This window comes from Opisthocomus hoazin, chromosome 3 (assembly GCF_030867145.1).
Source record: "Opisthocomus hoazin isolate bOpiHoa1 chromosome 3, bOpiHoa1.hap1, whole genome shotgun sequence".
Lineage (NCBI taxonomy): Eukaryota > Metazoa > Chordata > Aves > Opisthocomiformes > Opisthocomidae > Opisthocomus > Opisthocomus hoazin.
In genome coordinates, this window is record NC_134416.1 from 100,367,624 (window position 1) to 100,380,913 (window position 13,290).

Consider the following 13,290-nt stretch of genomic DNA (forward strand, 5'->3'; position numbering starts at 1 on the left):
GAGGCGAATGAGACTGGAAATTAGGGAGGCTGGTGGGGAAAGAGCAGATGCATTGGCCAAATATACACCTTGGGATTCATAGAAAATTTTGGGATGGAAACCCAGTTTCTTGTTCTCAAAAGAAGATCAAAGTAACTGGAACAAAGAGAAAAATATACATCAAGCCACTGATATCAAAAAAGATGTCTGTCATCAGCACAAGAAAGGAAGGCAGTAGAATGGGATGCCAGTGAAGCTAATGGGATGTGGTTCAGGACAAAAGAGGCAGAAACCAGCTGTGGGAGAAAGAAAGATGGATGGTGAAGTTGGAAACTGTTATTTGGCTTCAAGAGCACAGGAGATATAAGAAAGCAGTGGGCTAGTGGAAGGACAGAAAAAGCAAGGGATTCGCAGAAGGAATTGGAGAGGTACTGGTGCAGGAATTTGAAATGGTTAGCCTGGATAAATTACAGCTTGGAACAGAGGTCTTAGAAGTGGTTGAGGAGACTGGGACTTCAGTAAAAAGCCAGGAGTGGAGTAGAGCTAGAATTACTATGGCAACAGAGCAAGAAGTGTGCAGATCTCACCAAACCAGCTAAAAAGGAACCAGAATTCCTGACTCCCACCAGGGTGGTGAAACACTGGAACAGGTTGCCCAGAGAGGCAAAGGAGGCCCCATCCCTGGAAATATTCAAGGTCAAGTTGGATAGAGCTCTGAGCGACATGATCTAGTTAAAGATGTCCCTGCTCACTGCAAGGGGATTGGGCCAGATGACCTTAAAGATCTCTTCCAACCCAAAGCATTCTATGATTTTATGATTTTTATCTGTGCAAAATGAACTGGCAAAGCATCTTGTTCCTCTCCAGCATTATACCATACAGAAAAATAGCTATCACTTGATCTGTTATTAAATGAAGAGTCCTGAGGTGCTGGAACTAGATGTCCCCGTTTTTCTATGTATGTACCTCTAAGATACATTTTGATGTCACAAGTTGGGATTTTTCTTTTTGAAGAAAAAGCAAATTCAAAAAGTGTACAGACAAAAAAGGTCAGAAGAATTATGGGATTGGAAGTTCCAGCGCTTTCTTGTTGCATCCATAACTTTAATTACTCTTGTTCATGCTTATACATTAAAATAAAGCGGTTAAGGATTCAGGAAGAAACCTACTATTCATATTTTCTTGGTCTGTACATGCCGAAGTATTGCACTGGGAAAACAGAACCTGTTCATAAAAGTTTCTGGACCACTGTGAACTAGTTCAGAAAATAAATAAGGCTTTTGCTTTGGAAGCACATGCAGGGAATACAGTCTTGTCCCCAGGATACTGAGGGCAGAATTGACCTGTGACTAGTACACATAACTTTTTTCTTTCGTATCACGGTTTCATGACTCTGGACTTGCAGAGGAAAGTGCATTGTCCCCACAGCTTTCCTGCTTTGAATGGTTCTTGCGGTTCATAAGGCAAAACTCCTGAGTCAAGCAGAGAAGATCTGAAGGGCACTGTTGTGGCACAGAATATGAAACTCATTGTAATTGAAGCCATATCTGGGGTTCACATCAGGGGCAAAAATCCTTTCATGGCTTGTGCCAGAAGATCACCTCCAAGGAAATCTGACAGCTTCAAAGGTGTCAGTGTAAAGTTGTTGAACTTCACACACACTGCTGGATAAAACTCGCTATTCTAGAAAGTATTGCTGATAACTCGGTCTTGGCATCCATTTGCACTGTCTTGTTATTTAGACAGCTCTTTCTATAACAATCATGCTGTATGGACACATATAAAAGCGATTTTTAGGGAGTCCTAAAAATGCTTGTGCCAGAAGTACAAGGATCTTAACTAAAAACATTTGCATATTTGCAAATTGTGTACATTGTAATACACTAAAACACAAGTGCTTTTTTTTTTTCTCCTGGACAGCTTGTAACCATCGTGAACTAGAAAAGTCTGAGAAGAACATGAGATCATTGTTCTCTTCAGAAGTACTTTGGGATTTTTAAAGACCACCAGGTGCATAGGACTTTATCTTAATACTTATGCTGAGCATTTCTTGCAGAAATATGGAGAAAATGGGATTAGACAAAAAAGCTCTCCTGAGACACATAAACTCCACATTTAACACAGTTTGAAAATCAGGTGCACTGAGGTAAAGTTCCAAAATGCTTCAAAGCCAATCACCCTTGCAGGTGTTGAATACCTGCTGCCCCTTTTCTCCTTGTGCTTAATTTCCTGTTTCTTCTAGAATGTGAGCTCTGTGCCCTTTCATTTCAGCACCTCTAACAAACATCATCCCACAAAACAAACCTTTTACAGTCCCTGACTTGTCCAAAAACATGATACCAGCAACGGGGAAAAAAGAGAAAAATAATATAAACCTCAACATTTTCAATGGCTTCCAGCAAAATGTCTTTCTTTTTCCAACAGCTGAATCCAGTCTTCATTCTTAGCTGATATCTCCCCCTTCCTGATGTGTCTAGCGTAACAGAGCTGAAGTTTTTGCCTGACAATGTAGATTCAGTTGCTGTGGCTGGTGCTGCTTCTTTTCATGTGAGCTGTTCTAACCTGCTTTGTTCTCCAGACTTTTGCCTGCTGTTGCATACAGCGCAGATTAGGCTTTTATCCCAGTGTCTATTGTTTGGCAGATTGTTGATTTTGTAATTTTTATAATGGGTGTCTTAATGGCCAAACTGCTTTAGGAAAACATTTCAGAGAAAATTAATGAATTTGTAGAGAAAGTGTGCCACCCAGCAAATTGTACGGGCTGTTGCCTCAACAGACATTACTTGCTTTTACATGTTTATTTAGAAGGCATATTTACTCAAAAGATGCTTGGACGACTCCTTTAAAATATGATTAAATTGATGGAGCTGTCTTTATATCTATGGGACAATCTATATTTTAAACATCTGAAAGAGCAGAATTGGTTAAGACACATTAAGAAGTTGTAATCACGTGCAACTCTTCCAAACTAATTTATGCTTTTCTAAATTCTGGTAATTTACTTTTTTTTCAGTTAGAGGATATAAAACTTATGGACTATTGAACACCAACACATCAGTAACTAACAATTGCCTATAATCTCTTTTTCTGCTTAGTCTAGTCAGCGTATGGATACAGGTAGGTTCTTGCAAAGCATGAAAGCATGGTCAGATCTCCAATTAATTAGTTAGTCCTATCATTAAATTCAAAGAGCCGGAGATCAAGTTGAATAAGTGCATCAAATACATCCTCAGGTAAATGAGAGCCAAGGAAGAGGCTTCTGGATTGAAATATGAAAACTGATAGATGTAAGTGATCTTACAAAACTGGAAGAGAGCTGCATGGAGAGGCTTCCAGCTTAATCTTCTCATCGTGTCAGCTGGCTTACTGGAACACATCCCTCTCCATAAAGCAAACTATGTCCCTCCAAAGTCCACCAAATTCAATGTGTGGCTTACTTCTGGGCAGGAACACTCTAAGAAATTGCTAATACTGGGACATAGTTTTTGTTTTTCCCTGGGCATGAATCAGTTGAATTGGTTGATAATAAGTGAACCTAGGAGAGTTGCTGTAGTTTGTTGCTGTAAGGGGTCAGCGAGTAGAGCTTGAGACTAAAATACAAGGGTATTTTATAATATTCCTGAGCTTTTAAGTGTAGATGGGCATTTGGACACTCAAATTATGATTTCAGGGTTAAAAAAGGTAGACATGGACACTTTAAAATGGCTTAGGATTCATTATTACAGTGAGCACAGTGTATGGAGAAACCATCATGAGATGATTTTTCCTGTGTAGCTGCATATGTAGGATCAGTAACTAAAGAACTTGAGTCTCCTAGGAGGGTTTGTGAAATAAAAAACTCTCACCGAGGACTGGTTATACATTCAAATGATTCTGCTGTCATGAAAAACTGCTCAATAATATGATTAAAGGCTTTCTATCTGTTTGCAAGACAGTATGGTTTTCAACAGAATATTGACTTCAGTGGGGCTACACCAGGGAAAAAGGTTCCCACTTCAGTATTTGTTAGTGAAGATTTTGATCAATTATCAGGGAATGAATGTGTCACAGATTCATGAAAAAATATATTTCTTATTAGAAAAGAATGAAGGATATATTAAAAAAAAATAGTGAAACAAACATTAGTAATACTTTTAAGCAATAATTAACAGTGAATTGATGATGCAGGAGCTAAACAGTCATCTTTATATGTTAAATTTTTGTATATGATTACAACATATCATCTAGCATCTAGTTTACTGTATATTTTGAGAATATAAGTACAGCGTCAAAATACACATAGTTAATAAACATGGATTAAAAAGCCCAAATTAAATTTGTAATCAAATATACATGAATGTGTTTGCACTTGGTAGACATTAGTGGCATTTTCCTCTTCCATCATAGTCCCATTTGATAAATATTAATATTTAATATGTCTGCAATATTGCTCATGAAAGTCTGGGAATAAAAATATTTCCTGAAGTCAGGTAGGTCCCGCATGAATTGGTACTGGAAGTTCATGTAATGACTGCCTGCATCTTAGACCGTATCTGCACAGGAGCATCCTCATTGGTACATGAGTCTGGTTCACTTTATAGTTTCTAATGTGGCTGGAAATACAGCAGCAAAATCAATATATTACTTTTCTATTACAGCTCCTGTCTCCCTTTTATTTCAGGAAAATGAGCTATACCAGTAAATGAGAGGTTTTGCTGGCAGGGGTTTGCTTGTGCTGAAGTCTGCTGAACACAGCCGTGTTGGTCAGCAATCACATCCCAACAGCCTCAGCCGAGGTAGATGTAGCAATTATTTATCAAAGCGCTTGTTCTTTGCCCTGTGTAGAGAGTGACCGGTTCTAGTGAAAGAGGCGGTGCTCACTGTCACCCATTGCAGTGTAACACAGAGTCCTGGTTTCAGCTGGGACAGAGTTAATTTTCCTCCTAGTAACTCCTGGGTTTTGGATTCAGTACGAGAAGAATGTTGATAACACTGATGTTTCTAGTCTAGCTAAGAAATCAAGGACTTTTTTCAGTTTATGTCATTCAGCTGATGAGCAGGTGTGCAGGAGCTGGGAGGGAGCACAGCCAGGCAGCTAGCCCAAGCTGGCCAACGGAAATATTCCATACCATAGAAGTCACGCTCAGTTTATGAATGGGGGTTGGCAACAGGCAGGAATCCTCTCTTTTCCAGAAGTTTTAACTATATTCTCTTTTTCTGGAAGTCTGAACTTTTCTGTGGGTTCGGTCTTTGTTTCGGGAGTTCCATGAAATTTGTGAAATCTGTGAGTTCTGCGTTCCACGATTGCTGCTTGGGGACTGGCTATGCAACTTGTCATCAGGCAGTGAGATAAAGTGTATTGTGTATTGTTTGTTTTTCATATTCATTATTATTAGTATTAGTATTTTCCTTTGTTGTTTTATTAAACTTTTGTCCATTCTCCTCCCCATCCCACTGGGGTTGAAGGGGAGGGGTGAACGAGCAGCTGTCTGGTCGTAGTTGCCAGCTGCCAGGTTAAACCATGACACACAGACTTAGCATGTACAACCTCCTTTTTCACTACTGTACTTCAGAGTTGCTTTAGTGGAAGCAGCAGACACCAGGCAAAACAATGTTTTTACTGCTTTAATCTGAGCACACCATCTCTGAATTCATGTCAGTGCATGGTAACCAATATGATCTGTATGATAAGAAGCTGTCAGGCCCCAATGTATTCTTCCAGATAACCCACCCAAATTAGCATCTATTTTCAATATTTTTCAGAACAGCAGTTATGTGTTACTGTGACAGACTTGGAACATTTTATATTTTTTTCCTTAGCTCTTTGCCACTGAATCATACTGTCAGCAGCACTTTGGGGTGTCTGAGAGTTATTGAAGGAGGAAAAGCTTTCTTACCTAATCGAGCTGCTGCCAGCATCAAGGTCTTGTGCTGTCACTGCACCTATAATGGTCCCCACAGGTGTATCCTCATAAACCTCCATTGTGTACATAGGCTTGCTGAAAACTGGAGGTTCATCCATGTCCAACACATTTATCTTCACAGTGGCAGTATCTTTGAATGGACCCACTGAGTGAAATCGATGGTCAAGGTGGAGATTGGAGGCCTCTACTTTAAAGGTGTATGCCTTTTTTGTTTCAAAGTCTAATGGCTGTAGAAAGAACAAAAGCAAAACATCAGATTTGACTGAAAAATAAACATTGCAAAATCACTTTGGCGAGATTAATCTGACCTAATTTAAGATGCCTTCAGTGTAAGCTTCAGCTCCTGAGCTAATCATCTAAGCTTGTTTTGCAGTTCATCTCATGCTAAGGTGGTTCTGAAACAGGCCGGGTGAATCATACACAGGAAATGACTGTTTCTCCACATCAGAAAAATCAGGATGACTGGCATGGGTGTAAACAATTACACTGTAGATGTCTGAAGTTAAATGAGTGAGATCTCTTGCAAATGAACTGTGTGCAGGTTAGCCAGAGATCTGCATTCACTACTCCCATGCACAGGCAATCAACTGTCTCTAGCTGATCCAGCTCCTTCAACAGAAGATTCCCATCTCTTTTAGAAGGGAAAGGTTTCAGAGGACCATGACAATGGTGGAAATGGGCCCAAATGAAAAATCTGATATGTACCAATGGGTCAAACCAAACTTCAGGTATGGTTTGCAAAGTGAATTCAAACTTCATCTGAACCAAGGTTTTCCTGTAAAATGTCTGTCTTAACAGTGTACATGCTGTATATGAGCTGCATGTACATTGAAAAATACAGATTTTGACTGTCTTATGATCCTAGGTGTAATCCATAAGGTCATGAAGGCATCATAGCAGCTTTTGTGTTACTTACCTTTCCATCAAAAACCCAGATATCCTGCAGTCAGATTGTTTTGGTGTGGGTTTCCATCAATGTACATCATTGTAGTGCTTTTGGGTTTAGAAAATTAATCATTCCAACACCTTAATGCAGTCTTATTTAGTTGAAAAGACATAGAAGGTTTATTTTCAGTTAAAGGGTTTAGCTTCATTGGCTTTTATGGTTTTTTTAATGTTACTGAAAAAAGTCCTTTTCCTGATGTCTGGGTAACACTGGCACCTAGTGGTTTCTGCCTATAATTATCAAGTTGGAAATTTTCTAGCGGGAAAGCATATGCTATCTGGAAAAGAGAGCAGGATCACAAGTGTATGAGCAAGCATATTTCAATGTCTGACCTTTTTTTTTTTTTTTTTCTTCCCCCAGTCGTCATTACCGCAGTGTTTCCAGTCATTTGTCACAGCTAGGATAGATTTAAATTCTGCCATTTTCTGTCCTTATCACAACAGGACGTAATTGGCCAGATGACTGGCTGGTGTAAATTTAAGTAGCTCCATTAAAATCAAACGAGTTACCTTGACTTACATTAGCTGAACAGCTAGCATAATGATTTTAAATCCTTATGAAAGACTTTATAATTTTAATGGACCAGATGGTCAGTCTTTTCTGAGATGGGGATTTAAAATTAGCCATCCAAGTCTATATATATTAGAAATAATCAGGCTTGGAAGCCAAGTAGTACTAACCAATCCACTCTCACATGCAGCCATCCTACTACAGACAAAATTCCCAGTAAAAACCAGTAGGAGTTGCACCTTCATGAATGGCCAGACAGAAAGGAGGAGACATTAGGGCTAAGAAGAAACAGACAAAATAAAATGTGGAAGATCTTGTGCCCTAGTGGTGACACCCTAAGCTGTTGCCTTCACTACAAATGGACTTGCTGCTTCATTATCCAAATTGTTGTCACACCGTCTTTTCAGTTTCTATACGACTCCTGTTCGCTGTTATGCATTGCCAAAAAAATTCCCTCCAAACAAACAAAAAACCCTGCATTGTCTCGTCTACAGCTGATTATATAAATTGTTAACATGTTCCCAAAAATATATTAAGGGGACAAAATCTGGACTTTAAAGAAGCAGTCTGCAGTGGAAAAAGACAAAGTATGAGCAGTTAAGCTAGAAGTAAATGGTGAAGACGGAGAAAGTGAGAAATCTGAGCTCTCAATTAAGTGGTTATTCTAAACTGATGCCTTTTTTTGTGTCTTTCATACCCTCAAAATTGTATTAAAACTGTTCAGACTGTCTCCTGTGGTGCATGAGTACATTTGCAGATAGATGTGCTAGTGGAAAGAGCAATAATCTGTGAGGTCCTTGCAGGCTGTTTTCACAGAGTTATTCTTCAAGGCAGCAGTACCAGATCATGGTCCTTGGCCAGTGCCCAGTCACAACCTTCATGATGCAAGGGGAACAGAGTCCTTGTGTGGGGATGAACAGAAAGAAACAGGATTTCAAGCAATTCTGTTGGTCTGTTGGTGTGCTCAGGCTGGAGTATTTTACTGTGCAGCTACCCAGAAGTCAGATAAAGTGGCTGCATTACTTCTCTCCCCCCAGCATTATGGAGTAATGCTATGATATGTTTTTGAAAAGACAGTGTGACCACAAGAAAGGAAAATGTTTTCCCCCTGTAACCTCAGAGCAACCCACTCTCTCTTTACATTCTTCTATGGGTCTGATGATAAATATAGTTAAAGGTTAAACAATATACAGCCAATGCCAAGCACAGATGGCACTCAAAATAAGAAGAGACAGGCTGAAAGTGCTGAGTCATCATCAGAGAAAGAAATCAGTGACAGACCCCCACAAAATAGCAGAATTTAGCCTTGTACTATAAATGAGGCTAAACTGCAGCTGAAACATCTGTGGAAAGATGGGAAATGTTGCAAATGGTAAACCTAGGATTTAATTTGAAATAGAAAACAATTTTGTACAACATGTGTCATGCAGAAGGAGTATGGTTTCAATGTACTGTGATTATGGGGAGTCCATGCTGCAATCTCCTGATCAGTTCTGGTTTCAAAGTTTTAAACAGCTGAGCTGTACAGATAGCTATTGACAGTCTCAAATTTTGGCGTTTGTCTGATATGTCCAGAGTCTGCCTGAAAACAGCAGAAATAAACACCTGCCTACTTCTCAGGCAGAAACTTTTGGATTTTTAGTTTTAAAGATGTTAAAATAGCTTATCTTTTTATTTCTTTTTTTAGTAGATACCACAAAAGTCTGTGAAGGAAATGAGTGGTGCACACAATATTTTAGCTGCCTTTTTAAAATACGTTTTGCTGTGGCACAATAAATGTCTGACTGTGCTTAGTCCCATTTTTACTTAAAAAATGGAATGTTGGTAAGGGTACAAACATAGCAGGTTTGAGTCTTACAGAAAAAAAAAGATTATTGAAACATCTTTCAATTAATCAGACTTTAATGGAACGACTTCATTGAGGTGTGGGGTTTTAAGTAATCAATAGAAATATTTATTTCTTCTATAAAAATAATTAAATTCAGAAAATTCAGTTAGAATAAATCTTCTATTTTATAAAAGTGCTAGTTTTTCCACAGTAAATAGCGTTTTTGCGGATATTAAGGCAATGCCTTAACTGTGAACTATTCAACAATTAAAGAAGGATTTCTAAATTATATTCTAAGTACCAGTGACAGAATAGATATATTTGGCCCCCCTACCGGTTCTTATCTACCTTTTCCTATGTTGAGGTTACAAGCTGCTCTATATAGTTTCATCGTAAAGCATTATCAGCATGTACACAGCTGTGTGCAGCAAAGGCATTCTACAAATCCCAAAATCAAAGAACACATACTGACAAATCACTTTATCTTGCAACTCTGGAAGTAGCATGAATGGACTTGTTTAGTATGACTGAGAAAACACATGAACAGCTGTATTAGAAAGAAAAATATTTTGAAATATTACTGTTTCCCATATTTAAGGCCAAGTTAAGAAATGCTACTATATAGATGTATCTGTATCTAAATGTCTGCATTAGATAGGTAGATGGATAGATGGAGAGAGAGACAGATAGTGAGAGAGAGAACTAAAGAACATGGGCTGAAAGATACAGTGAATTCTGATGAGAAGTACAGGACAGGTGGGAAAAGAACTACTCTGTCAGTTTACTCTGCTTCACAAAGAGGCAGGACCGGAAACTCCAGAAATTTCTGCTTTTTATCCACACAGAAGAGATAGAACAGTACTGTTTGTGATACAGTCTTCATGGTCCACACCTACAATAATGGAAAAGCCATATTTTGGGATGACACTGTAAGCCGCAGGACATATGGATAGTTGTGGACAGTAGCGGTGGGTTGAGAGGAAGCGTGTATTAACTTAGGCTTGTCTTCATACTAGCATTGTGCAATTGTAGAACAAGTCTGTGACGTGTGCCTGTCTCAAGACCTGGCAACACTTCCCCCTGGAAGATGGGTTGAGCATCTGTGTTTGTTGTGAAATACTGCCATCAGACTATTCGCTATACATTGACACGTTTCAGTAATCACAATTCTGCACTGGATCTTACATAGCATAAGGAAATAATAGGTATTACAGAGTAGGCTGGTTTATTAAAACAAGCTCCAGATCAACCAGGAACATTCATTGATTACAGAGAGAATGCACAGTAAAAAAAGAGATCTGCAGGCCAAATCTGCAGCAAGCGCTGTGGATTGGACCAAATCTGAAGTGTTTCAAGATTTGATGGGAGATGGACAAAATATGTGCATGTTCTGTATCTGGAGAAGGGAGGAAGCTGACCAGTGTGAGGGGTTCAGCTCTTTGCTCTCAGGCATCTGACCAGTTTCTGGAGGCGGCTTTCACTGTTCCAGCAAAAAATAAACCCAACAGCTGTATCCGCAAACTGCAGAAACTGAAGATCTCCCCTTCCTCATGCTTTCTGTCATTTTTCTATGTGGCTACCATGGTCTTTATGACTTTCTGCCTGTACCGAAGGACTTCATATCACCTGCTTCTCCTCAGAACGTAAAGCTATAATTCCTGCTCACACAAACTCACAAGTTACGATTATAGGCAGGCAGTGCCTATGCACACACCTGCAGAGGGTATTCCTTGCCTCTGGAGAATGAAGGGGTGGAGTGGGGTGAACAGTCTATACAGTCTTGCTAGTAAAGCAAGTAGTAGCAGTAATGCAATTCTGGCTGAGGGATGTCAGGAGTCTGCCTTATGCTCACTACTATGGTGTACGGATGCTGCCAGACTGCTCTTACATCACAGCAAAGTCCCAGTACCACACACATGGGCTGTTCCACAAGTAAAGCAACTCAGCTTCGTCAGCAGTCAAACTTCTACTTGCTGCTTCCAGTTAAAGGCTTTTTAAAAGTGGCCCCTGAGGTTACAAGGAAGCACACACTCCCTGCAGCTACTGGGTTTGTTCATTGTCCCTCCAGTTTCTGTTATTTTATCATCACTGAAGTTAGTGTTTCTCAGCATGCAGTGCTATGTCCTCCCTGACGTGCTGTGATTTCACGGATGCAGCTTTGTCACCTCATCAGTTAGCAGTGGTAACACGGCTTACAAAAAATAAGATGCAGATGTTCCCCGAGCTTCTACTAACCCACATGGATAAACTCACCCAGTATAGCGCAGCAGTGTATGATCATGCTAGGTGAAGCCTAGAAGTAGTTTTTCCCTGGATTTTAATAACAGTCTGCACAAATTAGTAATGTCTGAGCCGGACTCAGTGCTTGAACCCTGCTCAACTTCTGCAGTAGCTCATGCTGAGCCAATTAAGAGGCTTCTACACACAATGGGCTTGTCCTATACCCTCATCTTTAGTTTAATATATTTAGCGCCAACTGTTCAGGGAAGCTTGGATCCTTCTGTTTTCCTTTTCTGTTGGGTGTAGTCATTAAAAACTTCTTATCAGTTTCAAGAAAATCAGGAGCTTGCCTGGGACTGACATATTTTCCTTCTATACCTAGGAGCACTACTCTGTGACCCACCTGGGGCCACTACACTCTGGTGTGCAGGAGATGGTCCCTTCTGTCACCCTGCTTCTTGTAGCTTACGCTCACTGTAGTTTGCTGAAGCATTGAGGTAGGATGACACATACTGCAGAAATATAAAACCCAATAAACATCATATTAAATAACACTAGACAAGGGAAGAAATTGGTTTTTCTGTTCCTAATACAGTAATATTTCTTATGCTTATAAAAACTGTATGCAGCACTATCCCAAAGCCAGACATTTCCCCATCTTTTTACTGACACTATTTTCCCTTTTTTTTGAGAGTGAAAGGACGCTATGACAATACTAACCACACAGTGGTGCTAAATGGCATTTGGATCATTTCTTCAGCAGAGTATAAGAAAAGCTATTCCTTTTTTAAGATATGTAAATAGCACAAGAGTAGCAGTAATCAAGTTTATATTGGATCATAGCACGGAAATAAATTAGCAACCAAAACAGATGATTCAAGATGTGCACCTTGTCCAGCTGTAGCTGTTTGTTCCCATTTAGCGTCCAAGAAGCAGAGAATAACCTTTTATCTCTGCCAATGCACTTAGCATGCTGACAAGAACAGTCTGGCTTGTGCAATTTTTTATCATCAGATGTATTTTCCACCAAAAAGAAATGTAGTCCAGGAAGGCTTTATTTTTCTCAATTTTGCTATAGAAATATCTCCTTTTTTTTTGCATAACAACAGAACAAAAAAGTATCTATGCAGTGACTGACAGTTTCTTGCTGCAAGAAATTTTTCAGGAAAAATAAAAGCAGATTTTCTAAATGGTTTAGAAACGGCTCAGCACCGAATTACTGCAGCGCTTACAGCATGAGAATATACTGTTATACAGAAAATAGTGTAAACCTGTTTTTAAAGCATATGGCACTTTTTATGAGTGGCTTTGTTTAGTATTTATAATTCATAATTGAAAGTGTTTGTCCTATTCATTCATCAACTTTGATTTAAAGAAAGACTTAAATGCATTCCTAACTTAAATATTTGTGTAATTGCACAAGGTCAAATCAGTGTTTTGAACACCACACAGTGTGAAATTGCTTCTGTGCAGGCAAATGAATAGCGCTGTTGCAGGCTTGTATAGTATGGGTGTTTACAGAATTGTGAATGTCCAACGCTTCTTAAAATCTGAAAACTGCAATCCATGAAAACAAATTTATATGATTACAAGCACAGAGGATATGAAAAGACAATTGAGTTAACAGTATCTTTTAAGAATCTGTATTGCTTTTATTTAACCTGGGATCCAGCAAGGAACTGAAGTGGGTGGGTTTTAGATGATTCCAAAATGTCTTAAAGCACCTGGATCATTTAAGGCTTAGTGAATAAGACCTTGCTGCTGAGAAAAGTTTTGTGAAGGGCGATGTGTAGGGTCTATATAAAGCCATGCCTTGCTGGAGGACCTGCGTGTTGGGTTTATCTTCTTTCCACACTCCTGCATAGAACAAAGCTGGATTTCCCTGACCTTCACAGCCTGTCGCT

General features: G+C 39.3%; 1 protein-coding gene across 1 annotated transcript in view; it reads right to left on the bottom strand.

Moving 5' to 3' along the window:
• The window catches only part of CDH12 (cadherin 12), a 390,071-nt gene that overhangs the window by 34,954 nt on the left and 341,827 nt on the right, over window positions 1-13,290 (bottom strand). Inside the window, exon 8 of the mRNA XM_009940762.2 lies at window positions 5,856-6,109. Within this exon, the coding sequence (XP_009939064.2) occupies window positions 5,856-6,109 (254 nt within the window). The remainder of the gene's footprint in view (window positions 1-5,855; window positions 6,110-13,290) is intronic.